Raw genomic sequence first — 27,939 nt, 5'->3', positions numbered from 1 at the left:
CTGTCTAGGTCACAATGTATTCTAACAAGAAATAACAAGTATCTGAGTTACTCTTACCTGAGTATAAATAAAGAAACTTCAGGGAACTACTTGGAAATTCAGTCAACTTCTAGTGTAGGTTTGCTTGGACCTTCTCAGATGTCTCATGCACTTCATAAATTACTTGGTTTGATCCAACATGACTTTAACAAGCAGGATAATACTCCTCAGTGAGAATTTGTTGCCTATGCTTCTCATATGTGCCTATGTGTCAGAAAGGCATTTGAAGCTAAAACTCTGAATTCAATAGCTTGACTGTTAATATTTCCGTTAGAAAAACCTTCACTCGAAATTCTAATCAAAGTCAGAAGGAGGCTTAGTCTTGAATTCACAACCACCTGGGCAAACTGGTACCAGTATATCCCAGTAATAAATACATCTGATTAAATAACACAAGTGTGATCCGCTTTGCAGTACAGTTGCGAAGTCGCAGCTGCTATTCCCTTGGCAGCAGTCATGCCAAACAGATAAAGTCCATGTTGTTACAAAGGAGTCTGTGTTCTTTTCCTTAATTACATCTTTATTGCACAGGTCTGTGTGTGTTGCTGCACAGCCCCTTTGTGCACTGAAGGTCTGTCTTCTATCACTGCTAGTTCATTTGTATTAGTTTGTGTCTTAATGGCTTGTTGCACCTTTTTATCACTGTGCAACTTTCATTGCTCCTTTATTTACAGTGAGTAGAAAAATAGAAATCTTCAGAAGGTGACAAAAATTTTGAATCTCTTCATCCTTATGGAATATGCCAAAAAGAGTAGGTATTCTGTACGTCTGTTAATACTTTGGAATCCACATGTAATGCCGACATCTTGTTGGCCTAGCTGTCAACAAACATCAGCTGATGCAACTAGACAGGTTGGATGGGGGTGGTCTTCCTGTCAAGATCAGGGGCATTCACGAAGTCAAGCAAACAAGAAACTTTAAGGACATTATTCAAGGTAATTAATATCATAATTGTGACCACTTCTTCATTGAAAAGAGAAACTGGGAAGCTTCTGGTAGCCATGAAGAGCACAAATTTTTAATTGCTCAGTCACTTGAAATTGAATGTGCAGTTGTGACACTGAGCTTACACACGTAGACAAAATGGTAAGACTCTAAGCATCAACAAAAAAATGATTCTGGCAATGGAATTGCACCTCAGCCTTCTAGCTCTTCACTCCTCTCTCCTCACTCCTCTCTTTTGCAGTGTTACCCAGTAACACCAAGGTGGCTCCTATTTCTGAAGAAAATCTGTTAGTGATCCCAATTGTATAGAACAGAATTTTAAACTTAAGCTGTAGTACAGAGCACTGAGTAAGGTGTCAGTATGCCAGATCCTTTTCCTGGATCTGCTTTTGAATTTATGAAGTTTTCAGGCTCTAATATAGTCACTACATGTAAAGAAACAACAAGTAGTGTTGTGTTCTTGTTTGCCTTGTTAAAGAACTTTCTAGTTCTGGGATGAGAAAACTTTCTAGTTCTGGGATGAGCATTGGTGAGAAAAAGCTTATGAAAAGTGGGGGAAAGTTTTGATGAAAAGTGATTTTAGCTTAAGGATAGGTGCATTTTTGCAAGCAATTTCTTTTATGCCTGCCTTAAGATGATGGCAGATTGTTATACAGCAAGAACTAGGATGCCTTAGTGTACAGGTGGCCTGAGACTGATGCTTGGTGTGAAAGTCTTCCAACTACTTATGTCCACTGTCAAGGAAAGCACAGAACAGCATAAACATCCAGGTGTACTTACAGTACACTGCAACAAATACAGTAAGTTCACAGAAATAACTTTAAAGCAAATGACTGAACTGTGTTTGCTAAAACTGAGCCAGATGAGGTTCAGGAGCTGGTTGCAAAAATGAGTGGAGCCTATATTGAGCATTGATGTCTTTCGTTCTGATGAATTTGAAGAAACAAGTCAAGGGAAAAAAGTCGTAATTTATCACTGGGGTTGGAACGTTAAGTGTGTGTGCGTCATTAGTTCAGCATTTGCTAAAATGATAAGCTGAATTGTCCTAAAATTATTTTTGTAAATCAGCGAATAAAGAAAGAAAGAATTAACCTCTTTAACTACTGGCTTGCTGATGATTTTGATTCATAAGCTTTCAGAAGACACATTCATTATATTTTCTATGGACATGATTTGAAAACGGGCTGAAGTTAACAGACAATGTCATAGACATCAGCTTTTAAAAGTAAATTATGGAATTTTAGATGGTAGTGTATTCTTAATAAAAAAGTTATCAAATGTATCAGTACTGTAGTAGAAGCTCTATCACATTTGTAATTGTTTCTTTTGTATTGCAATGATTGCTTTTTTTTTTTAAACAAACTACTGGAATATATATCCTTTTATTTTCATCACAAGTTAATACAGATTTGAGGTAGAATGACTTGTAGACTTCTTTATTAGTAATTGTAAGATGAGCCCGTATACTGTCTATTAATTAAAAGAGCAGCAGTGTGTCTACTATGATAAATGACTATTAGTAAGTACCTGATAAGTATCAAATGTTTTAATCATGGAATAAAAGTTGTATACTAGATCATCAGGTAAATAGTAAATTTTTTTTTTTTTTGTCTTGAAGTGCAATGAGAGGCAGAATTCACCAGTGACTTCCCCAGGATCTTCCCCGCTTGCACAAAGAAGAAAACCACTTCCAGACCCCCTGCAAATCCCACATCTTAGTCTTCCTCCTGTACCTCCTCGCCTAGATCTTATTCAGAAAGGAGTAGCACGGTCACCATGTGCCAGCCCAACTGGATCGCCAAAGGTAAGTGTTACTGAACTATTATTTCTTTATATATGACTATTGACATATTGTATTTGAGTGTTTTCAAGTTGAGCTTGATTGTTTGTTTTGGAAGATGGATTATTCTGAAATTTTGGACATGTATTTTCTTTTTCAGGACTTTGCCCTGTCCAAAAGAACTTTAATTCCTTAAAGCTTAGGAAAACTTTAGATAAGATCCACATCAATTAAGTGTCTTATCTCCTTCAGTTGACTTAGGCAAGTGCCTCTCCCTTTGCGTGATACCTTACATAGTCAGATGTTTACACCTGTATGTGTTGGTCATATGCGACCCCTGTTTGATGATTATATTGCACTTGGTTATGGTCAGCATTTTAAAGACGTTGCTGTAATGGATCAGTTCTGTAATAAACACTGATTCATGAAAATAAATAGAAGTGAAAGTTTCCTGAAAATAGATTTAAAAGTCATTGTCTCATTAAAATTGTATGTTGTGCTGTGATGATGATTTATGCTCAATTTCCTTACAGTATCCTTACAAGAAAAATATGTGCAGATACACTGCTTTCAAAACTTTAAATGGCATATATTAGGACTCAAGTTTCATGGGAAGTAATAATGACTCTATAGCTAATAAATCATAGGCTGCGTTTTATGAAACAAATGACACTAAAGAGTGGATAAGCATGAAGGAGAACAAATACTGTTTGTTGCAGTCTGTTACAAGCTGATCATTTTTGCAATTGTAATAGAGAGGGGGAATTAGGTTTAAATTTTTTATGGCATATATTAGGACTCAAGTTTCATGGGAAGTAATAATGACTCTATAGCTAATAAATCATAGGCTGCGTTTTATGAAACAAATGACACTAAAGAGTGGATAAGCATGAAGGAGAACAAATACTGTTTGTTGCAGTCTGTTACAAGCTGATCATTTTTGCAATTGTAATAGAGAGGGGGAATTAGGTTTAAATTTTTTATTTAAATAAATATTTTTTATATAAAAGTTCAAAATGTGACTAAACCTGCGTGCTGATGATGTATGAAGTGCCCTATTAACTTTGTCAAGTTTTTACTTCAAGCTTGAAAATCAACCTCTTTTTAAGATTGTAGCAGTTCATAATGTAGAGGAAAAAAATAGAAGTTAAAATAGTTTCTTTAATCTTCTTTCATCACTTCTTATATCAGGGAATTTATAGTACATTGAGGATATAAACTAAACATACGGTGCGTCCATTAAAAATTAATTTTACGATAGCATATTTTTACATAAATAATGGCTTTTAGAAAACCAGAATATTAGAAATAACACTAATATTGCTTTAAAGTTTACAGTGACATTATTTTGAAAATGCTAATTTTTTTTTTTGAAACTTCTTAAAAAAAAAAGAAAAAGGGTAGGTGCAAGTGAAATAAGATGGGGGCAACACAGGATAATGTCATACTTCTAAAAATGTTTTATTTTAAAAGAAGAAAAACCAGACAGTTTAGTCCTGTCAAAACTACTACTTCAGTCAAAAACCTCTTCTTCTGCAATGAAAAACAGTAACTATATTTTTAACTATAAGCTATAACGAAAAAATGTTGTTTGCCATTATGTTCCTGCCTTGACTGTGAGAGTAACTATTTTTCTTTACTGGCAGCTGAATTAAACACTTCTTTATTTAATGTACTGTCCTATCTATATGAATAGATCCGCAGGTAGGATTGTTCTATTTTCAATTTAAGTAATGAGTTGAGGTGCTGCTCAAGGAGCAATGGTGGGCTAACCTATAAAGTGAGAGCAAATACTATTTTTTTAAATCTTCCATGACTTCCATCTCTTCAAGTCGTTATAATATGCAGGCTTACCAGAGTCCATGAAAATTACACCTTCCAAGGGAAATAATCTTCCTTGTGTTTCTTACAGTAACTAGCGGTAAGAGAAACACATTTTGTAAAGACCTGGCTTGAGTGTTATTTTGTAAAATGCTGTTAGTAATTCATTCCTAATGAAAATGTTTTCTCTTTAACGGATTTGTGCTCTTAGAAGCTATATAGCCCCCTATATAAGTTTTTTTTTCTGATAACTTGGTTTTCAGCTTTTTATTATTAGTACACAATTTTGGAAAACTTTTTGCCGTTTACTGCTATAGTTCAATTCTGAGAAAGGAAATACTCTGGCAAAGGTTGCAGATGAGCTAATTGCAAACGTAACTACATACTAAGTATATATTACCTGAAAAATTGAACTGCATTTCAAACAAATTAGGTATCTCACAGTGCCAATGTAAAGAGTGAATTCATCCTGAGGCATGGGATTAAAAATGAAGTAGTTCTTTTTATCTTCCCTTTGTTTCTTAATCATTGCTTTTTTGGACTGACTTAATGTCACTAGGTCACATCCCTTTGAATATACATTTTATTTAGTTTGGAGTTTTTCTGCATGAAGAAGTCTTTTTTTTCCAAACATTCCTCAGAATTCATTTCAGCAGCTAAACGAGTGATTCAAGGGATCAAAGAAAAGGATTAACGGGAAAAAAAATTATGGGCCAGATAAATCTGCCTCTGGCAGTTGTCTTTTATCCCTTCCTTTTCTCCCTTGTTCCTTGGGTTACTCACGCAACAGCTTTCTGAAAAGAGGCAAGCTTGTCTGCAGAATTCAAAGACAAGACCAACATTTAACCTCCTGGCAAATACTCTTCTGCACCTTGAAAATACCTCAATTAGAAATGGCAAAGCCATACGTGATCATGAGAGAAATATGCATGCCTATATGTAACTTTTTTTTAACTTACTGTGTTGTTTAGTCTTCTCCTTGTATGATGAGGAAACAAGACAAACCATTGCCAGCACCACCACCTCCCTTGCGTGATCCTCCACCGCCTCCACCGGAGAGACCCCCTCCTATTCCACCAGACAATAGGATAAGCAGACATCTGCATCATCCAGAAGGTGTGCCTTCAAGAGACCAGCCAATTCCCCTTGAAGGCTGGTGTCCTAGAGATGTGTTTGGGACAAGTCAGTTGGTAGGATGTCGAATAGGGAGTGATGCTTCTCCCAAAGCAGGACTGACTGCAATTTCAAACGTAAATGGAAGGCACAACCGCATAAGTTCTGATTCAGGATTTATGAGGAAACATAGACGTCACGACCTGCCTGCAGAAGGTGCCAAGGTATTAAATGAGCTGAATGTGTTGAATCCTAATTTGATACCCTACTGCAGCATTGTCTTGCATTGACTAACCTGCTGTTTATATTGGTCAGGGATGATCTACTGTTTTGTAATCTTTCCTGTTGATACTTAATAATAAGCTAGTCATAAAGAAATAGATTATTAAATACTGTCATTTGTAAAGCATTGGTACGTGAGTGTCTAAGTTACAATTTTAGCATGAAACCTTAAATAAATGGCCTGGAGAGAAAATACTAGATTTGCTATATTCTTTTAGCAAATCCCCTATTGAGTTCGTATATGATAATAATATATCGCTTTATGCTGTATTATAGTTATATAGCATCTCATGTCTACTTTGGAAGTGTATTATGCCAGAATTATGTATGGAGGTGCTGATGGGGTAGTAGATGTTCCAGTTAGTGCTGTCATAGGTGATGATTTGGTAACCTCTTCAATCTGTAATAGATGCAATATCTGCAGATGATAAATATTCTTAAATTGTCAGATATGATGTTATGTATAATTAGAATATCCTTTTATCGGCATTGAGGCAAAACAACAGAATTTCATACTCAACTAGGCTGTTGTTTAAAATGCTACAGCTTTTCATTCCATTTTCAAAGGATTCTGGGTTTGTATCATCAATTGTACTTTCATATCACATTCCAGTTGTGATCTGGCACAGTACTGAAGCTGATGGAATGAATGCTTCTCAAATCAGAATAACCACTCAGTGCAGAAGTGCCACTGTAGTCTGGAGATGTTATGTGTCTGTTTCTTTAACCAAATGCTGTTTGAACTGTCCTCTTCAGGTTATAGACCTAAGCCATTTGGTTAAATGGAGTAACTGACAAGTCTGAATTATCGTTTCAGAAGGCAAAGCTTTAATGAATTTTCATCTGATTCATACATCAATTGTAATATAATCTTTTTACTACTGATAAAAGCCAAGAATCATATAAGTCAATCCTGTGGGTAGCAGGTGGATTCTGGCAGGCACTTTATCGCAGAGTTTTAAAAAACATTAATATGTTTACCACGCTGTACCTGCTGTTTTCCCCATTTTTCATGTCTCTCGCTTTGATCAGTTTGCGATCTTGAAATCTTAATTTTCCCCCAGCAGCTCAGCTCTAACCGAGTAGTCTGTAAAACTGTGTTTTACAGCTCCCAAATGGGGTGAGCTGAAACAGGTATGAATGAGTCTCTTTAGTTAACAGCTCAGTAGTGTGAAATCCTAAGGAAGCCTTTACCTGTAGTTTTCTCAAGGTCTATTTTGCAGTACCTCGTTGATGATCATCTGTGATGGTAAAAGGGAGGAAATACCTATTGTAACACTTGTGTGGTTTTTTTTTTAAGGTCTTTTCAAATGGTCATCTGATAAATGAAGAATACGATGTCCCTCCACGGCTTTCACCCCCTCTTACAGCTGCCTCTGTCATCCCTAGTATAAAGTAAGTTAACCTTATATACGAAAGAAATATGTTAATTAATGTTAGAAAACACACCGATTCTCTGGTGCTAAAAGAAAAAAAGAGGGGGGGAGAAATAAAATTGACTAACATACATTTTAACTTGGTGATATATTTTCCATGAATTTTAATGTGGTTTTACAAAGGAAATGTAAATTGTATTGATTAAGTGGGAGCAGTTCTAATGTTAATTGAACGTACTACATTTTTATAGGAAGAGAGAATAAATTTTGGCAGATCTTGGTTGCAGGCATTTGGCAGTGGGACCAGATACTGTCTACTTTTGCTTCTACTACAGAAGTGTGGTCTGAGCTATTTATTGCAGGATACAGGAGATTTTAGGGAAAGTGCGAAGAGTAAAGAGCATGATTTCTGTGTATTCTGCTCCTAATCTAGTCATGCTCTCTCCACATGGACCTTTATCCAGGGTTCAAACGAGTCTCTCTTTCATGGCTAAAACTCATCAAACAAAATCATTTTATATCATTTTAAATGGGGTCAATCTCCCTAGGCTCCAGAATATGGTTTGGGAAACTGTCATTTCAGGTTGCATATTACTCCTAGTCTTCCAGTAATGACTGTTTGTTACCAAGATGTTGCTGTGCATAGCAAGTATCTTCAGACTCTGAATCATACATGGTTTTCTATGGAACTTGAGATATTTAACATAGGAAGTGTGGAAGTGCTATAATATAGTTTGACAATTGTTTTTATTTTTGTAAAGAGATCAAGAGCATATCAATGTTTGAAGTTATCCTACTGTAGCTTCTTTCCAATGTACTCCTCTTGATTCTTGCTGTTGAAATAATAGGGCTGTCAGTACATGTTAATACTGAGAATGTTCTCATTAGTGTGTAATTTTGCCCTGTCTTCGGCACCCATTCCATTGTTGTTGAATTACTAGTAACATAGAAGACAAATATTTCAGCATTTCATTAATAAGCTGGTTTTTATCTTCTTGAGCACTAGAATAAAAGTGTAGTGGAGCATTGACTTTTTCATTATGAAGCATGTTTTCAGGTGGAACAATTGCTGAGTTGAGGTTCTCCATATTTACTTTCAGTTCAGAAGGAAATTTTAGAACGTTATCCAGACATTTCTGTAACTGAATGTTGTGATGGAACCTAATTGAGATATTGTTTCACAGGAGTACTATTTCAATACAGAGTTTAATCAATCCCCTTGTACCTCCTTGGATCAACTACTCCTTCCATGATACAAAGCAAACCCTGCGATGTTCCACATACTGTCAGTCAGAAAGAGAAAACGAAACTGATAGACAAGCTAAATACTTTCATATTCCAAAGCAAATTGAACTCTGAAGAGGGTACAATTTTTAGGGTTTTTTTCACAGTGTTGAAAAAGCACAACGTTCTGCTTTTTTAATATCCCCTTTGTTATTCAGATTTTTGCAAAAGTAGCCTAGAATCAAGGTACACTGTATACGTACACCATACAGTGTTTATTGGAATAACATCCACAGGATTGTAACAGTGTGCACAGGCACAAAATCCATGTCAAACCAATCTAAAACTAGACTGTGTGACTTTGGGTCAAAAGAAATCTCTTCCTTAATTGAAGTCTTCTGAACTGAAAACCGACATATTTCAGCCAAAAGAATATCTTCATTTGCTAAAACCAAACTCCATAGACTCTTGAGCAAGAAATTAACTTTTATTTCTCATTTGGTTTTGTATTTACACCTTTTAAAAAATACACATCATGTTTTAAATTTTGATTTTTTAAAATGTGAAAAGTGTCAATATATAATCTAGGGGTAAGAAGTTCCAATTACCCAATATACAACTACTAAAATGTCATGTGAAATGGTTGTTAAAAATTGATCTTTGTATGTTGTTTCTTAAAACTCTGTCTCTCTTAAACTGATTTAAAATTAAATTTTTCTTACCACTAGAAAATACCCCAGTAATCTGTAATATTGTGTGGCAATATGTAGGTGGAAAAACTGGGGAGATGGGGGAAAAAACTCTTCAAAAATAACAAGTTTAAGTTTAATATGTTCACCAACCACAACAATTGCTTTCTAAAAGATAACTTAAATAATATTTAGCATTATTTCATTTGAAAAGTCATAGAGAATATTTCTACTGTATTTTTCCTCCAGTTAAATTGAGTGCACTAAGCCCTCATAAATATGTTGAATTGTACTTGATCCAAAATACTCTTGCTTTCCATAACTGTGCTAATCAATCTGGTGCACATTTCTCATTTTTCTCTACTCTCCAATCCATGCAGAGCTATGACTTGAGAGCTAGTTTGTTTTGTACACCTCCAAGGCTTTTTATTTTTTCTAGTTATTATCCTAAGAATGTAATTTCAAAGGTTTGAAAAAAAGGATACATTGACCATGTATGAAATGTCTTAGTCTAAATAATGAGGCAAAATGACCCTTAGCTGAAACTTCAGTTCTAGAATATCCCTACTTAACTTGTTGATCAGTTTTTACTGAATATGACGTTATAAATATGACTCTGTTTTTTCTTTACAAAGTTGCATTAATAGAAAAGCACTGGTGTCTCTTTTTTTTTTTTTTGAAGCAGGGTTGATTTATTTTCACTTTACTAAATTGATTATTATTAACCATACTTCAATAATGAAATGTTGGACTCTTGTTAACCAAGCATCTGATTTTTGTTTTTCATTCAGTCACTATGTTCCTGACCCTACATGTGAAAATAGTTATTCTTCTATTGAACTGCTGCAGTTATGTCAGATTCTTTTTACCAGTTTTGATCAAATTGCTATTTTATTCTTGAAAAAATACATTAAAATGTCAAAGCTACAGAACTATTCTTCCACAAGCTTTGAAATTTTCAAGTTAAATAGTGTTTGTTTTATTCTGTGAGTAGGTCTCATTTTGCTACATCAGTAGAAAATTGGCCTCTTTGTCTCTGAAGTACTTTTCACCACAGTGATATTTTCTGTGAGAGAGCATCTGAGTACATAATGAGATATCCAATTCCAAGTAGCTTTTGCAGTCTGTAAACATGTTAGGAATACCTAGCTGCTTTGAGGTAGTTGAGGAAAAGTGAGGAAAGGTGTTTCTCCTCAGCTTTCTTGTCTATCTTGCTAACAAACTGTGAAGGTGAAATCACAGTTCCATTGAAGGCAAGCGTGGCTTGGAAATCCTGGCTCCCTTGAAACCAGCCTTTGGCATGGTGCTTCTCCAGTGGCGTTCGGAGGAGCACCGCTGACATGCAAGTTCCAGACATCTGGGAGGTGATGCTCTGGAGGACATGTGTCCTTAGCTCATAGCTTGACAGGCCAGTGAGTTTGGATGCATCAGCTGTTCTGTGGTAATTCTTGTTGCGTTGCAGGCTTGCGATTTGTGTTGTCCTCTATGAATGGAGGTGAACTGCTTGATATACGCTTGATATACGGTTTTAAGGGTAGAGCGTTCTTGAGAGTAGTTGCCACAAGCTGCTGACAAATGTCAACTTGATCATGTGGTCCGTATAACTTAACACTTACTTTGCTGAAACAGACTTTGCTCAAGGCCTTGCAAGATTAAAGCTTCTGTCTGTACTAGCAGGTGATACTCCGCATAGGACAGAAGAGTTGATAGGAAGGACCTGATGTCTGCACTGTACACGTAAAGGGCCAGCAGCTCAACTGGCTGTAGTCTTGTCCCATGAATTTGAACAGTCTTTAGCAATCAGAATGTAGCAGGGACACACTTGGAATGTATGGTGTGTTTCAGTTTAATCTGAAAGCTGTTCAAGTTGTGCACTTCTCAGTGCAAATCAAAGCATGGTAAGTGGGGAGATTAAAGGGATCCATTTCAAAAGCACAGTCCTGATCCAGACCGAAACACATGGACTGCAAGTTCATTGTGTCTGAGTTCTGTGAATCAGTTTACCAGAAAATGATGGAAGGGGAACCTTTCCCTGAAATATTTCTAAATAAGTGTGAGATGTTGGTTTCCCTGGAGTTCTGTTTACAACTAAGCTTGACATGAAGTGGCTCAACAAAATGCCTGGTTTGCTTTTGGCCCCTGGTGCTCAGTAGGATAAGAGAGATTGACATCTGGCCTTCTGTTCAGCAATCAAGAAAATACAAAGCCATTGCTTACCAGAATGTAATTCTGACTTTCAATTTGAAAATATTTACGCTAAGGAGTAGGAAGGGGAACTTGAGAATCTATAGATACAGTGTACTGGTCAGTTTTGTATTCCTCTGTACACAAATATTCTAAAGAAGAATTAAGTTTTTTAAGGTGTAATAATAGGCATCTGTTTATCAAGCTGGTGAAATTTTCTAAGGGTTTCGTGTCTTCAGTTATAATAATATTTATCTCTTTAGTAACAAAAACCTATAAAATATAATGTAAGTCTGTCTTACTTGATGGTTTTGTGTAGAATGATGGAGTTAGTCTTACAACAATAGTGATTTAATAAAACAATTTGATCTTAGAAATTTCAATAATCATGGAGAAAATGGGATAGATGTCTAACAGAACAATGCAAAAGACATTTGGAGTCAAATGTCATTACAGCCGAAGTAAATTGGATGAGCAATATAATTTTTTCAAAATATGAATTCTGGAATAATAGTAAAATATAAAGTAAGTATAGGACAATTTTAGGGCCCTAATGGAGAATATATTAGCTCTGTGTTAGTACTCTAACTCTACTGCTTTACAAATCAAAAGCACCTTTCAAATATTAATCACATAATAATATTTACAGCCTGGCAAATATTTTCTGTACTTTAAAGGCAGTGAAAGAGAATCTTTCTAGTGTGAAGGGTTTGTATTGCACAGTATTCAGAAGAAGGAGTCTTGTAAGAGCCTATTTAGTACTCTAATTCTTTGCAATTCACTGCAATGTAGTGCTTGCTTAAAGTAGCTCTTTAACTCTTAGAAGGTCAGCTTCCCTTTTCACTATGCATTCTCAGTGACAAAAAAGCCAGTAACCTTAGAAGTTTTAGTCTGACATGGTGTTTTTTGTTACTTCATGTGCAGCAGACATGTATTAAGGATGTTGAGGCTAAAGTAGATTATTTTCTGTATTATACTGAGGTCAAGTTTATAACAGTTAAAGCAAAACTGATCTTTTACTCGACTCCTTAGGTGCCCTGTTTCCTCAGCAAGTTCTCTCACTGACAAATCAAGAGATCACACAGATGATGATGAATACAAAGTTCCTTCTTCACATCCTGTAATATTGAGCTCACAATCACCTCATGGTCATAATATAAAACCTCGGTAAGGTCATTTAGCAGCCTTGAAGGCAACTAATTTAAAAAACACTGTTTTTTCAAAACTTTAACTGGATACAATGTTTGTAATGATGGTTAAGTTTGCTTGCCTTCTGAAATGTCCTGTCTTTTCAAGCTTGGATTACTCATGCCTCTGTTTCATTTGAACACCACCACAGTCATAAACCTGTGAAATTCACTTTATTGTATGTCTCGTGTCAGAACTGGGTATTTTTTGCTTTTGAATAGCATTTTTGCAATTGATCCTTTTTTCCTTTAGGCTGAGGTTTTCAGGACTGACCAGGAGATTCAACACCCACAATTCTTGCAGAGTTTAATTTTAAGGAGAATTGTGTTGACTGCAGTTCCCAAAGTCAGCTTTGAAAATGTTAAACTTTCACGTTTTTATACAGTGCATTTTAAGAAGCAATGCAGTACTGAAAAATTACAGGAATTGGCAGCTGTATGTACGTGCTTTTTTCTTTTTGTCCCATGTGTACTGTCTTTTTAGATTTATGGGCCTGTTTCACAGCATACTTTCTTCGTGATTCTAAAGAAAACTTTTTTTAAAATTCAGATGGAATGTATCTATTTTGCTTTAAATGTGTTCAAGTAATATTTCCAGAATTTCACAATTCTGAATTACTAATGTATTATGGCAAGGAGATTTAAAGCCAAGGGACCTGGTAACTGAAGGCTGTGTCATTCTTGGGGAACTTCTTGGACATTGACTCAAAAAAAAAAAAAAAAACTCTGAAAGTTTGGAACGCCAAGGGACCTGGTAACTGAAGGCTGTGTCATTCTTGGGGAACTTCTTGGACATTGAAAAAAAAAAAAAAAAAAAAAATCTGAAAGTTTGGAACAAAGTGAACAAGTCTTGGGAGAAAGAAAGGCTAATTCTCTCCTGGTCTTGTAGGTCAAAGGTATGATATTAAAATCAAGTATTGATCTAAAAAGTTACGACTTCTGCTGTTAAAAAAAGCAGTGACATACCAGCTTCCCACCACCTACCCCCCGCCCTCCATTAGAATGTAATGTCATGGACCCACCATCAATAAAGCTCAACATGTCTTTTGTCCCAAAATTAGCCAATTACAGTTTGTAGACCTCTTTAATCAGAATTTAGAACAGGTGGAATAAAGGTGATGGTCTGATCACTCCTTGCATGCAGGTTAAAAAATTCTTTATTAGAATTAGTCTTTATTATACATGCTGATCCAACCTTCACTGAGTAGATGTGTTACACAGTTGTTTGAGTTTTATGATCTTTAAGTACTTAAATTCCTATCTACTGCATGAGACTTGAAAAATCGATGATTAACAAAACTCTTCGATGTTGACCAAGCAAAAAATGAGAAGGAAAAAAAAATCCAAGGTCCTAATCCTGTTTACCTTTGCTATTTTTTAACTGAGTGTGTTGAGCTTCTGCTTGGGAATGTCTTTATGTACCATGCAGAGTCTTCTAATAGAGGCTGAGTTGCTTGCATGACTGGAGTTACACAGGATGTAACCATTCTTAGACAAGTCATCTGCAACAGAACGGTGTCTGGACAGGTTACCTTGGCTTAGCAGCTTCTGCAGGCTATGTCTAGGTTACAAAGTATTGTGGTGCAATAGGAGTGAGTCTGCAGAGGGGACCAATTGACTCCAAGTACCCCTCATCCACACTATGTTTTGGGATGTTTTGTATTCAGACTAGCCCGCACATGGTCCTGAGGCTGGAGAACACTTTAGTTATTGCAGAATGTTGGATGAACTCCTACAGGCCATCTTTTGCGTTACATCATCCAGAAGCAATTGAGTGTGAATGCTCTGAGACCTCTCTGCAATGTAAACCGAAGTGCTGTAAGTGGGGGTGACATTCAGAGACTTGTTTCAGCTCATAGTCCTGACTTAACCTGAAGTGCATGCACCCTGAACGATTCCTGAGAAAATAATCAGGTGGAAAACTAGACCCATTTTCTGGTATCCCTCCTTTGCAGAAAAAGAGTTGAATGCTTTCAGCTGGCTGGTACTGTATTTCACCAGGTTGGTAGAATTACCATTGGGGGTTGAACTAGACAACCTTCGAAGGCCTCTTCCAGCACAAAGCATTATGTTTCTGTTCACAGAGGCTGTAGATAGAAAGATGATTTCAAAATTTTTCTATTTTTCTGTTTATTTTTTGGCTAATGTACTTTGTCTAGCAGTTACAGTGGGGTTTTTTGGTATTAATCCAGGACTTGCTACAGAGAAAATACCTCAGTTTGCCATCCAGATTGCTCCATGATTAAAACCACCAGCTCTTCTTATTGTATATTCTGATAAGAATTTTAACTCAAACATACCATTCCCCTAAGCATTAAAAAAAAGGACAACCCTATTGAATATTTGATTATAAAAATATATGATGTTCCATATACTTAAAATGTCTCTTTTTAGCTAATGTCACTGCTTAGATGTGAAAGCTGACATAAAGTTTTCAAAAAGAATCTTGGTTCTGGTTGATGCTGTATTCTTTTAAATGCCTTTTTTAATCTCATGGAGAGGGGCAGTGTCAATAAAAGCTTAACTTTTCAGTATTGTTCAGCAAAACGGTTTAAAAATTTTTTTAAAAAAATTGTCATAAATTTTTAGCACCTTTCGGTTCTGTCCCCCGGTGTCACCTTCTCTTATCCCTTTCATAAGTGTTGCTTCCTCAGTTCTTGAATACTACTTAGAGTTTTTAGTAAATGAAAGAGCCTACAAAATTTCTTCTGATGCTTTGTAATTTATGAACTATGTTATTCTTCCATCCTACCCTCAAATTTGTGTTGCCCCTCAGCCTTTTGGTCTTTTACTAGCAGATATTACAATGCTAAAAATATTACAAGAATAATACATAGTGTTTCACAGACTTATTTTCTGGCAGATCAGTTAATAGTCTGGTTTGTTACAGCTGATCATCTCCTCCCAGGTATGGGGCAAGTTCAGCAATAAAAGTGGAGAGAAAGAATTTCAGCATTACTAATTTGGCTACTATTAGGAGAATGTTACATTATTACATTTACTATCTTTTCCTAATAAAGCTTTTCCAAAAGAAAAGGATAGAAGACTTGCTTATTAGTACTTATTTTGCTACCCTTCTTCCTGGTGTTCGCTGTTGATGTAGAGAGGTATTTCAGCATCATTTGTAAAGTGATCGTTTAACTGGGCTTATTATAACCTGAACACTTCTGAAGTGGTGCCATGTTAAATTATCTTGCTGCCTGTGGCTGGTTAGGTTACTGAAAATGCAGAATAGATTCAAATTAAAGTAGAAAATATTCTTAGCTATCTGTATATGCTGAGGAGTCAAAAGAAAGGTTGCATCTACTGCATTTGAGAGATTGAACCAATCTAATTTCAAAGATAGAAGCAACACTTCCTCTACCACTTCCCTGGGGAAATTAATTCATAACAAGATAGCTCTTACCATTAGGGGTTTTTTTCTTTTTGTTTGTTTTTTAAGTCTTGTAATTATTCTTACATTTATTTCATTACTCCTAGTTATAACTCTTGGGACCACAAATACAATTTCACTTCCTCTTTCCTGTTTTTTAATGGTCTGAGTCCTTTATTCATTCTTCCTTTCCATATGGCCGAAGCTGATAGGTTTATTAGTATGTGTACTATTGGTAAAAGATTGGAAATTTTAGCTCTATACAGCTTTAGCGGATTTGCAAGTATTTAGTAGTAATGGTGCATGGTCGATTGGGGGTTTAATTTTTAGGCTGTAATCGTTTAGCATGGTGGCCTTTTCCCAAAGGAACTTTCTGGTTCTTTCTGAATATGCAGGGTCCACAGATCCAATGGCAGGATTAACTTCCCAGTTCTTTCACATTTATCTAAACAATATTTAATATTATGGAAAGGCTTTTGTTCTATATTTTTCCCTGCTATATTTGAACTGAGTCATCTTACACAAATAATCTCCAATATTTTTCTGACAAGATTATAGGCAACTATGTACTGATTGATTTAGATTATTTTCATGTTTAACTTGAATCTGTTGTTTAATTTTGAGGTTGTAATATGCTTCCATTTTTTTTTAAATGAGTAAAGTGTGGTAGAAGTGTCAGTAAGACTCAGCTTTTTAACACAGAAATCAATAGGTGCCTGCAAAACTGATCTGGCTAGTTCAATATTTTTTTTCCTATATATATATATTTGGCTAAGGTGTAATTGAATTTGGTATTGCTCATGGTATGTTGTGGTCTTCTCTTTGGTTTTTTGTGGTGGTGTTCTGGTTTGTTTAACCATTTTTCTGTGTACTTCAGTGAGGATAATTACCAAAATCTGCATTTTTCCCTTTATCATATTTCTGCTAGGGAAAATTCAACACCTGGGAAGACAAAATAAGTTTGAGTCTGACTTAACTGTGTTTATAAACTAATGGCATGAGCTCTGAAGTGAGGACTATGTTTGATGTTAGTTCTTCTGTCTTGTATTGCAGCACTGAGTAAGTTATTTAAGCTATGTCAGTATCCATCTAAGAAAGCAGTAAAATCCTTCAGAGCAGTTTTATTGATGATTAACCAGTATCTGCTCTCAATATTAAGATCATAAATTTTAAAATTGGTGCAGCTTACCGTCTTTCATTCATTTTCATATAATGAACTGCCAGCTCAAGTGATTGGTCATTCTGGGAATTAATACTTGGGTAACTGGTGGTTTGCTTCCTGTTTAATGTCTGTCTTCAGGGTGTGTGAGAACGGTCAGTGTACTGGCGTAACGAATGGAACACACAATACTACTTCTGAGATGAAGAAATCAAAACATCCAGAGTTAGGTATGTTTTTATTTTTCACTGTTCAGCAAGAAAACTTACTCCATGTTGTTCTAGAGGTACAGAAAGAAAATGTTCACTTCTTGTGATTGTGTCATTCAGGAGATGCCTGTGATGCTCCTACTGTTCCTGTACCTTTGCCACCTGCACGACCTCCTACCAGAGACAACCCAAAACACAGCTCTTTGCTCAACAGGACACCCTCCGATTATGATCTTCTGGTGCCCCCTTTAGGTTGCAGACTTTTTGCTAACTTGATAACTTTGCCAAGATGAACCAAATGCCATGTTTATTGAAAAAAACCTAATGTTGAGTGTGTTAAGAATACCAGACAAGCTGTGAGCTAAATATTACAGCTGCAAGTCAGAGATCCGTGCTTGGTATCTGTCTGTAAGCCCTCACGCAAGACAGATGAAAAAGCATACTAAATCTGTATTCAAGCTATAAAGAAAAGCAAAAGAAAACCATTTTCCATAAAGTAAGTTATAAATTTTTGTGCCTTAATATAATGTTTGAGCATTGCAATTTAGTGCAGGAGTGGAGCGGTTTTCCTATTACAGCTTACATAATTCCATTTCTTTTATCGAATACAAAGAAGAATGCCAGAGGTGGTATTTAAGTCCCTATCAAGGGACAGGTTAGAACTCAGTGATGCCTCCAGTCACCTAAACCTATCTATTCCAACCCTGATTTCTGATTTGTTCCCCTACACAAAAGTCAGAGAACTCTGCATGTATACTGGGACTGTACTTGGCCACCACCCACACCTTCATTGACAAACTCATCTGCAAAATTGTGTCTGTGTGTATGTGTCATCACTCAATTTTCTGGTTCTGTAAAACCCTTGGAACATTTACCACGTTCCTGTACTATACACTTTCTGGTCCCTAAAGTGTTTCAGACTTGTGAAAGTGCATAGTCTTGAAGACAGAAGAACATACAAATATCACACTGCTTGGTAACTAGTCCTGTGTGCACCACCTTTGTGTAAGGGGTGCATTCTTTTGCCAAGCTCTAAAAAATACAGTTTATACCTGTGCTCAGAGCTTTAGAACAGCAGATAAACAGTATAAATGTGGCAGGTTCAATGTAGTCAGCATTGGTGATTGAACAGAAATATTTGCTTACCCACTGAAACTTAGCTGTTATTCTACAATGATACTCAATGAAGCTTTCATTATAATACACTATTTGCAATTGAGCCACTAAAAGAAATCTCTCCCCCTCATCCCAGAAAAGAAACTGAGCATTGCAAAAGGTCATTCAGAGCATGTTTTAGAGGAGGATTGTGCATACTAAGAGCCAGGTTTCCATTTTCATTGTTGGAGTCACTGAACTGGTAGAAGAACCCTGGGAGTAAAGGCCTCAGCAGCCAGAGAAAAATGAATTTAAGCATCAGTCTTTATTCTACAGTTCTTAATGAAGTTTTACTCATCTAAATTCTTTTTTTAAAATGCAGGTGAAGATATGTTTGATAACTCACCCCCTTCGCTACCCCCACCACCACCACCTGCTAGGCACAGCATGATTGAGCACACAAAACCTGCTAGCTCAGGAAGCCGACCTTCTTCAGGACATGAACTGTTCCTTCATTCTGGTAGGAATACAAAGGAAATGATGTATTGTGTTTTACTTAATTTCCTTTACTTCAGAAGCTTGACTGTTCTGTGATAAAGTTGTCATCAGGCTTCAAAAGTCTGTTTTGTCTATACTTTATTATTAAAAAAATATTTTTAAAATGGGGTTTTTTAACAGTGGAGATGAAACAACTCAGAATATAAAAAGACTTTTCATTATCACAAAGTAATGAAATAAGGTCACTATTTCTATACCAGGTTAGACATTTTGGTAAATTGTGCTTTTGTAGTAAGAGCTGTTAATTGTGAAGTGAATCCCCTTGAATCACTGGAAGACTTTTTCACTTCCAGTATTTTGCTTGATAAAAGCTATGTTTACGATTTATGATTTTTGTCTTTGAGTTAAAAAGTGTTTGATTGCCTGGTTACTGGAGTTGAATACATTCGATGATGATGATACAGATTACAACAGGATTTTTGTGGGTTATTGAGCATACCTGTGAAGTGACATTTTTTTTTTTCTCTGTGGAAGCTTCCAAAGGATGTTGGTGTCTTAAGTTTACCCGTCCCAGGAATATTTTCAGTAATTATCTACCTTGTGATGTAGTTAGATATCTTCCTTCTCCTATCTGTTTTTCTTAGAAGCTATATGGAGTGTGAGAAATTGAAATGTTTTGGCGATAGGCTCACAGGAAGGCCAGAATGTAAATGACAAGGAGTCTTGTTCCAATCTGTAATGGCCTGACAGGCTGTCGGGCGTTTGGCTGACCTTTGTGAATATACTAGCTGTGGGATGAAAGTGAGCTGGTTGAGGTTGAACTGGAATGAGCTTTTATGGAATGTTTTTATTATTAACTTTTTGCTGCCAGTCAAAGCCTGACATTGAGTAATTTGCCAAAACTGGGTGTATTTTATAGTGCAAATTCAGCTCAGTGTGTTAGTTTCTCATTTAAGCCTCTGAATACATGCAGGTAAAAAGACTTTGCATGTTACAGGATGTAAAAGTTGATCTTCATAAATACAGCACCAGGAGTTAATTTATCTTCAACACTTCAAAATAAAAATAATGTAATCTTCAGCGGTCTGGTCTGAATGGGTGCCTCAATTGTATCAGCTGATGCATAAACACGCACTGCACCATTCAGTTCTAATGGGAATGGAGATGAATAATAGAAGCCCTTACACAGAGATGCACACAAGTTCTGTCTATCTGTGTGCAGTTCCCAGAAACATGCAGAGTTTTAAATTATTTAATGTTATTTCCAGATAATCTAAGAATCACCACTGATGCTGTTAAAAAACATTTAAAAGCTTTTAATTAAAAATCTGGAAAATGTGTCTATGGCCGTGTATTGTTCTTTATATCTGCATAGTGGCTGCAATCTTATAGCAGCAGTTTTCATTAATCTTAGTGTATACATCTACTTAGGCATGCATGGTCATGTGGATTGGTCTTTTTTTATGCAACTGATATTTCTAAAGCCGTATTACTCACTTTGCTTCTTGTCAAATAAACGGCTGTAGATGATTTATGATGAGCTTTTGATGATTGGTTTCCACGCAAGTCTTGGAGGTGATTTCTCAGCTACCCATCAGAGCCTGTCAGATTAGAATAATAATCTCATCATCAACAATAGCAAAAAGTTGCACTCCCATACAGACACTCTTGTGAGTCCAGAGCAGAAGCCAGGTCCAGGATGATGTTAACACTTGCTCAGCTACATCCTCAATAGTCTAAAAATTAATAATAATAATAAAAAAGGACATAATATGCCAGGACTATATAATTTCTCTCGTTTTTCAAATTCTGTTCCTGTAGCCAGCAGAGAAAACTGAAAAGCCTAGTCACAGCCTCTACCAGTCACTTTAATATTTGCCCATAGCTGGGACTGCCTGAATAGAAAATCTGACTTGCAGTTTTTGAACTGCAAAGCATAGAAGTGTTATGAAGCTCTAACTAAATGAATAACTGATATTTCTAATTTTGCTGCTTTGCAACAACTTTTATGCTTTGTTAGCCATAATCGTAGCAGTGACAGGCACAATCCTAGCAGTCATTGAAAGGTACCTCATGAATGTTAACAGGAAGAGCCACGGTCAGTGCATGATAGACCACCTTTGAGCTGTGCTCTTGTTTTTGTCACTGCAAGATGTAGTTAGATCTCTGCTTTGCAAGTGTCGAATTTGGATGTATACTTGCACATGCAAATGCTGTGGGGGAACACCTCTGGATTTGTGGCTCCTCTGTCTGAAGGGAGCTGTGCTAAGTGTAGCTTCTATACATCAGTGCTCCCCCAAATAGTATTTGTAGTTATTCTAAGACATCTTTTTTGTTCTATTATTATAGATCCCCATTTTGATCCAATAACTGGTCATGTTCCTTTGCCACCTGCTCGTAGAGTAACTGGAGAAAATGTCAAAACTAATAGGACATCTCAAGACTATGATCAACTTCCTCCCTCTTCAGGTAAGGTAGAAAACTATTCTTGTAGAAATTATGACTTGTAGAAAATTACATTTTCATGCGTAAAGCCCAATGAAGGTTTTGTAACTCCAAGCAACAAATGGCAATGGTAATATTGTTTTTAAAAAATAATGAAATCATCAAAAGATAGCAGACACTAAAGTTCTGCGGTAAGGGTAGAAGTGGCTACCTGTTGTCTGTAGGTGTAGATGTTAGAGCATCAATTTCACTAGCTGCCAAATTGAATGCTTATGTGAATTCTAGTGTTCCTTATTTTTTGAGAAATGCAGAGATTTTTCTGCCATCTGTAAAGCTCAGAAGAGGTCAGAAGTCCTGCGGGGACGACAGAAATCTCACTTCCATTTTAGCTTTTTTCCTAAAAAAAAGAAAAAGTATTATAATTTTCTGGTTGTTTCTGCTAATATGTTTATCTGAACTTCTTCTAAGAAAATTTTGAAATGTTTTTTAATAAAACAACAAGAACCAAACCAAATTAAAATTCAGTCTTCCATTTGCAACAGAACAAACAGGTAGAAGCAACTCCTGTGCCCCAGAAAGTTTTCTTACAGTTTTCAGGCCACATTAATAGTATTTAAAGGAAAGGTACTAAGATTTAGAATAATAACAGTGTTACCTGTATTTCAAAGTACTTTCACTGACTTCTAGACAAATTTTCTGTTCTTTAGGTGTGCATTGTATATGGGGAAGCAGGAGGGTTGTGCAACCTGCATCACTTTGCTGTGTGGCAAGACCACACAAAGAAAGGAAGGGACTTAATTCTCTAGTCACTCAACTGTAGCGATTACCAGTGTTTAATTGCAATAATCACAAGTGGGAAAATTATATATTTTTAAATAGTAATTATATCTCTCTGTCTTGGAAATAGGGAGCTTCGCTCTGCTGGGGTATATTTTTTCAAGTTAAAGTACAGGCGAAACTAAAGTCTGAAGAGTGCTATAGAATTTTTAACAACTAGCACGTTTGAGAATTAGAGTGATTCCTTTGGTAAATAGTAGCATTGCTGGAAAGATACCTCTACTAATATAGCAGTGTTTCTCTTTTTTTGACCCATTGTTAGAAAAAAAAATTGGTTTATAATGTATGTTTTCTGTGTGACACTGTGAGGGATCTATTTGTTTTCCAATGTTAACCTGATTTATTTAGGACATTTAAAATTCTTTTATAGTACAAATTATGCCAGTGATATAACAATCTTTTAAAGCTGTGGTGTTTTCCTGCAATTCTTGGAGTTCTGTGGTAGAACATTTGTATTTCCTAAATCACTGCAAGATGCTTACTGCTCAAGATCTTGGAGCTTTATGATGTCACTTAATAAATACTTTTCTATCTGTACATTTTCCACAGCCATCTTCTAAAACACCCACGTGTGTTGACCTTGGCTATAAATATAATTCTAAATCAGCATGATGTACAGCAATATATTCAATTTAATTTCAATTAAATGAAAGCTGTGTGATAGATCCGGACCCACTCTTAATTGGAAAGATGTTTTTACAGTGGCAGTAATTCCATAGAACAGAACTGAGGCGCTGCAGGATGAACTGATTCACCTTCATCTATGATTTAAAAAGACAATGAAGAGAGCGTAACTGTATTCAGAACTTTTGGTTTTGCATTTATTCTGAACTAATCAGTTCACTTAGGAAATTCTTCATTTCAGCCCTTTCATATGGTGATTCTTTGAACTAGCTGGAACAGAAATGTAGTTTGCTCTAAAATCTAATTATAATTTAGCCACTACATCTCTAGAGTAGCATGGAGAGTCCTTTAACTTCTGTGCTTCAGTTTGTCTGTTTTTAAGATTGCTGTCATCGTGTTTAACTGAATCATTAACACTTAATGAGAAATTTATTCTAAGCTGCATATTCAGTATTGAACACTTAAGAAATAGTTCTCGGCTATGCACCTAACTATCCCAAAGGCATGTTTTTCAAACTTCTTAAATGCAGCTTTATAAAATTATTACAATGAAAGACACATTGCTAATAGTTAGCATATTTTACCTAAGCACAGCCAAGGATACATGGGAAAGGTAGAAGAAAATTAGGCCTCTAATACAGATGTCTGCTGTATTTTACTGAATTTAGCTATTCCTTAAGAAAATGATTCAAATTGCTAGTCAACTGCATTTGTCTGCTGCCTAGTCACTCACCTGGTTTTATTAAGCACTTGCATGCAAATTTGAATTCCTTTGCCTGAAAGTGTTAGGGGAAGGGTGTCCCATATTATTTCAGGGTGGATTTCAGTTAGCCCTAGGGGTAATAGCGTGCCACAGTAATGCAAAATATGAAGAGCATACCGAAGAGCATACCTAAGAGCTTGATGGACCAGCATGTGCAGTTACTCCTTTCTCCCTGCTCTCTCAGTTCCTTGGTATAGATGTCCCCTGTGTATGCTTTGTTCCTGTTACCCCTGTTAGATTAGAAGTAGCTGTTTCGCGCTGGTCCACAGAGGGCTTTGTGCAGGAAGCCTTCACCACCTGGTTCTCTGGTTGTCTCCATCTGCCGGTGAAAGACTGTGGAGCGTACAGGAGAAGCAGCAAGGTTAAAAAAGAAGAGGGCCATTTCACAGCAGAGAGGAATAGGCAGTTGGCAACATCACAAATACTGTCTTCCCACTGTGCCACAGAGCTCTCATAACTTACTCTTTGCTTTCTAAACACTTATTAAATGAGCTTGTATCTGCCTTTTACCTGTTACCTAAGGGTTAAATCTAGTGCTGAATTACAGAAATGTAAGTGATAGAGGAAGCTCCTTGCTCTAGAAACTGTTAATTGAATCATGCAATTAGGAAATATATTTGAATTTTTAGTTAGGCATCCACAGCAACAGAAACATCAGAGAGGATGGGAGGCCGGGAAAGTAAGTCCTGCTTATATACCTCTATCTCAGTGTCCAGATGGACATGCAGCTTAGGCTAAGTATCTTTAAGCTCAGGATCCAATGTGATACCCAGCTTCAGCTAAAAATTTATATGGATGTGAAGATATTGAAATAGATGTCAATGCTTAAAAAAGTAATAATGGGAATTGAGTTAGAGAGCAAGCGCTGAAGATCTGAAAGTGTCTGTGCTATAGAGAGATGTCACTGTAGTGAGACTAAAATGCCTATGCTGCAAATCTGCTGACAGAATTAAGCATGACCTTTCTGAATGATGTGATTGCCTAATAAAGTTTGTTCGGAAGCTTCAGCAAAGTGATGGTTTTATACAAGAAAGAGCTTCAGTTTTAAGCCTGTATTAGATTGAGTAGAGTAAAAAATATCTCATGTAACATGCATACAGAAGCATCTGATCTATGCATAAGGAATTTCTTCTGTACTTCAAGCCAGGGAAAATGTAAAGTTTGCTAATTAATTTTGTTTCGTCCTCTATAGAAATTAAGTCTATAATGAAACATGCATATTAAAACTGTTTGAAATGTGAAAGAAAACTGATTGGTTTTAGTATGATATACTTGAGTTTTCTGAAATAAGTGAAATGAAAATTTGAACTTGTTTCTGATTTGGTTTTTAGTGATTAATCCCATTTCCTCAACTGTAGTTAATTTCTCAAACCAGTGTATTTCATGGATCTTCCACACCTTCATAGAAGGTTTGGATCTGTTTCAGGTGTGTTTACTAGTATGTTTAGTGTTTACATAGTTCTTTTCATCTTCAGAGGGGAAAAAAATCGTAAATATGAAATCGGCCTTACTATGTATAGGTTGTGTCATAACTATTTGCAAGGAAAATAGGTAATGAAAATAGAACAAATTTAATCTTAGCCCCTTACTACAGGTTTTTGATCAAATTACTCTCATCCGTTTGTTATATGAATATCACCAGCTTGCTGAATGAACTAGTTGCTTATCTTCTCTGAATTAAGAAATTGATTTAAAACAACACTCTTATGTGAATGCATGGAAACTAAGTTGAGAGAAAAATACACTTGCTTAGATGTGCACTAATGTGAACTGTTTTCATTCATCTGACATGCTTGATGCACTTGGTTGAATTAAAGTTTTCTCTATCCAGTGTTATGATAAGGTAGCATGAAATACATGGAAATACAACAATCTTCATCACTAAAAAACTCTCTCTGAAGTACTTAGCATTGCAAAATGCCATTGCTGTCAGTTTAAGTAAACAGGAGGTATCACAGACAGAAATTCCTCTAATTTAGCTATCAAAGTCACTATTGATGGAACTTTTTAGAACACTTTTTGAAGGATTAAAGACTTTCTTTTTAAATACTTTGCTCTTTGAAAGTGTTTTCTGCTCTATGCCTACTTGTATTTAAGCTTCTTATTCTGTAATCAGTGAGGATAAAGAGGTCTCAGTAAAGTACCAAGTTTATTTGAGCAGAAAACTCTTGACTCTGAGAAGATTAGCAAGTTTGAATATTAGCTTTTTTCATCAGCACATCATTGATTCTTAAAGGCACCAGCATTTTCTGTGAAGGTAACCTTTGTAGAGAAGAGAAGGAAAGGGGAGTATTTCCAAAGGGGGACAGCTGGAGAATGATCATGTTCTGTTCTCACCACTGAAAATAATTGGACTAGAGGGTTTTTTGAGGAACCAGTTAATTTCTGTACTTGGGCGTAGCTGCTACACATGAAATGAACTGCAGCTGACTGAATACAATCTACAAGATGTACCGATAAGTGAAGGATTTTTCTCTCCTAGGCATATTTGGCTAGACTCCTCTTCTGCACAACTTACAGTCCTGAATAAATTGTGATCAGATTTGTTTGTTTTAAACAGACTAAGTTCTCGAACTGTGGGTTGAGAGTGGAGAACGTTTAAAATTTTTACAGGCTATTTTCACCATCTTTGCTTTGTTTCATCATACTTTTTCTTCCAACTTTGGATAATTTAGACTGTAATTTGTGTGTTCATATCTTATTACTACAGTAGTATTTCATTGTATTATTTCTGTGGTTTTGAAGAATTCAGCTTCCATCTGAATTTTAAAACAAGATATATCAGTGACTTAAAATACCTCTTCACATTTCATTAGAATTTTACTTTTTAAACTGCTTCATGAGGCTTGACATACCTATAACACAATTTTAAGCCAATTTATACTGATTTCTATCTTCTTTATTTGAAACAGATGCTTCACAAGCACCAGCCAGGCCCCCTAAACCACTTCCTCGGAGGACTGCACCAGAAGTACACCACAGGAAAGCATACAACCCTGACAGTTCCACGGAAAATGTGGATGCAAAAATTGCAAAACTTATGGGAGAAGGCTATTCCTTTGAAGAAGTCAAGAGGGCACTTGAAATTGCCCAGAATAACGTTGATGTTGCCCGTAGTATTTTAAGAGAGTTCGTCTGTTTTCCTCCACCCGTCTCCCCACGTCTCAATCTATAGCAACATAAAGATTATCTTGGAGCATGTGAATTCTACATAGACACGTGTGGACTGGGCAATGAGAGAAAGAAGAGAATGGAATATTTTTCTTTCATCCTTAGTAAAAGGGTGTTTGTTTCCAGCCGTTTATCAAAGGCTCATGGCTGCTCTGATCAAGACTTATAAATATGCTGAGGCTTATGTATTTTTGCTAGCCATACTTTTTTAAATCAGGGTTGAACTGACAAAATAATTTAAAGAAGTTTACTTCCCTAGAACTTTTGATCTGTGAAATGCTTTTTCTTGTTTACAAGTTGGCAAGTTACACTTTTCTAGTTGATGCCTGTACTATGTTCCTGTTCATATTCCCTTTGTATTTGTGGTCAGTTCTGCTGTAGCATTCCCAACAGTTTCCATGCTGACCACCCCATCAACTAAATCATCACTTTCCAGAAGTTCTGTGTGTCGTTTTTGTTTTGTTTTTATTTTTTTTTCTTTTACAAGATGCTTTAATTGTTTTTTGCATTTCAGCTCATGAAATGCAAAAAGTATGTGGCCTTCACTACTGATTTTTTTTTTTCTTCTGAGATTCCTTTGCTTTTGAGAGAGGAAATATCTGAATGTAAAATGCATTATTCTGTCTATAAACTGCCTTTCTAAAGGCATTTTGACAGTAATGTTGGGCAGCTTTCTGTTTAACATGAATTCCATGACCTAGAGTCCTCAAGATCTTTTATACACAGTTTCCACAAAAAAGTCCCAACCATGAAACACTTCAAGCAGCAGTGATACTGTGTTCTGACATGTAAAAGGATTTTCAAATTTGAGTATTTGATTGCAAATGTTCATAAAAGCCAAATGCACGTGATAATACTGTGTTTAGATTATACACTAATAGCATCGGTTCTCTATGACGTATGCGAACTGAGGCATGCCAGGCTAAAAGGAATCTTTTTGAGTCATGTTAATGATATTCAGGTAAATTCCAGTTACTTCTGTAAAGTAGAATGTGGTTAATTTTTTGTTTAAGTGATTATCCTGTGGTTCATTGTGGCTTGGATCAATTTGTATTAACAAAGAAACTTTCAATCTTTGATGCACTGTTAATTCCTAATGCTACTGTAGCAATATTTTTTGCAAAG

General features: G+C 36.0%; 1 protein-coding gene across 1 annotated transcript in view; it reads left to right on the top strand.

Annotated features, from left to right (window-relative positions):
- The window catches only part of CBLB (Cbl proto-oncogene B, E3 ubiquitin protein ligase), a gene marked incomplete at its 5' end in the record, with an annotated part of 58,437 nt that extends 31,185 nt beyond the window's left edge, over positions 1 to 27,252 (top strand). The window contains 9 exons of the mRNA XM_010138407.1: positions 2,603 to 2,788; positions 5,557 to 5,922; positions 7,281 to 7,375; positions 12,486 to 12,620; positions 17,314 to 17,402; positions 17,502 to 17,633; positions 18,859 to 18,996; positions 21,324 to 21,443; positions 26,556 to 27,252. Coding sequence (XP_010136709.1) covers positions 2,603 to 2,788; positions 5,557 to 5,922; positions 7,281 to 7,375; positions 12,486 to 12,620; positions 17,314 to 17,402; positions 17,502 to 17,633; positions 18,859 to 18,996; positions 21,324 to 21,443; positions 26,556 to 26,818 — 1,524 coding nt within the window. The remainder of the gene's footprint in view (positions 1 to 2,602; positions 2,789 to 5,556; positions 5,923 to 7,280; positions 7,376 to 12,485; positions 12,621 to 17,313; positions 17,403 to 17,501; positions 17,634 to 18,858; positions 18,997 to 21,323; positions 21,444 to 26,555) is intronic.
- Between the last annotated feature and the right edge of the window lie 687 nt (positions 27,253 to 27,939).

The sequence above is a fragment of the Buceros rhinoceros genome, unplaced genomic scaffold, assembly GCF_000710305.1.
Source record: "Buceros rhinoceros silvestris isolate BGI_N320 unplaced genomic scaffold, ASM71030v1 scaffold9796, whole genome shotgun sequence".
NCBI classification, from domain to species: Eukaryota; Metazoa; Chordata; class Aves; order Bucerotiformes; family Bucerotidae; genus Buceros; species Buceros rhinoceros.
The sequence above is the reverse complement of the archived record's forward strand: the minus strand, read 5'-3'. Positions and strand labels throughout refer to the sequence as shown.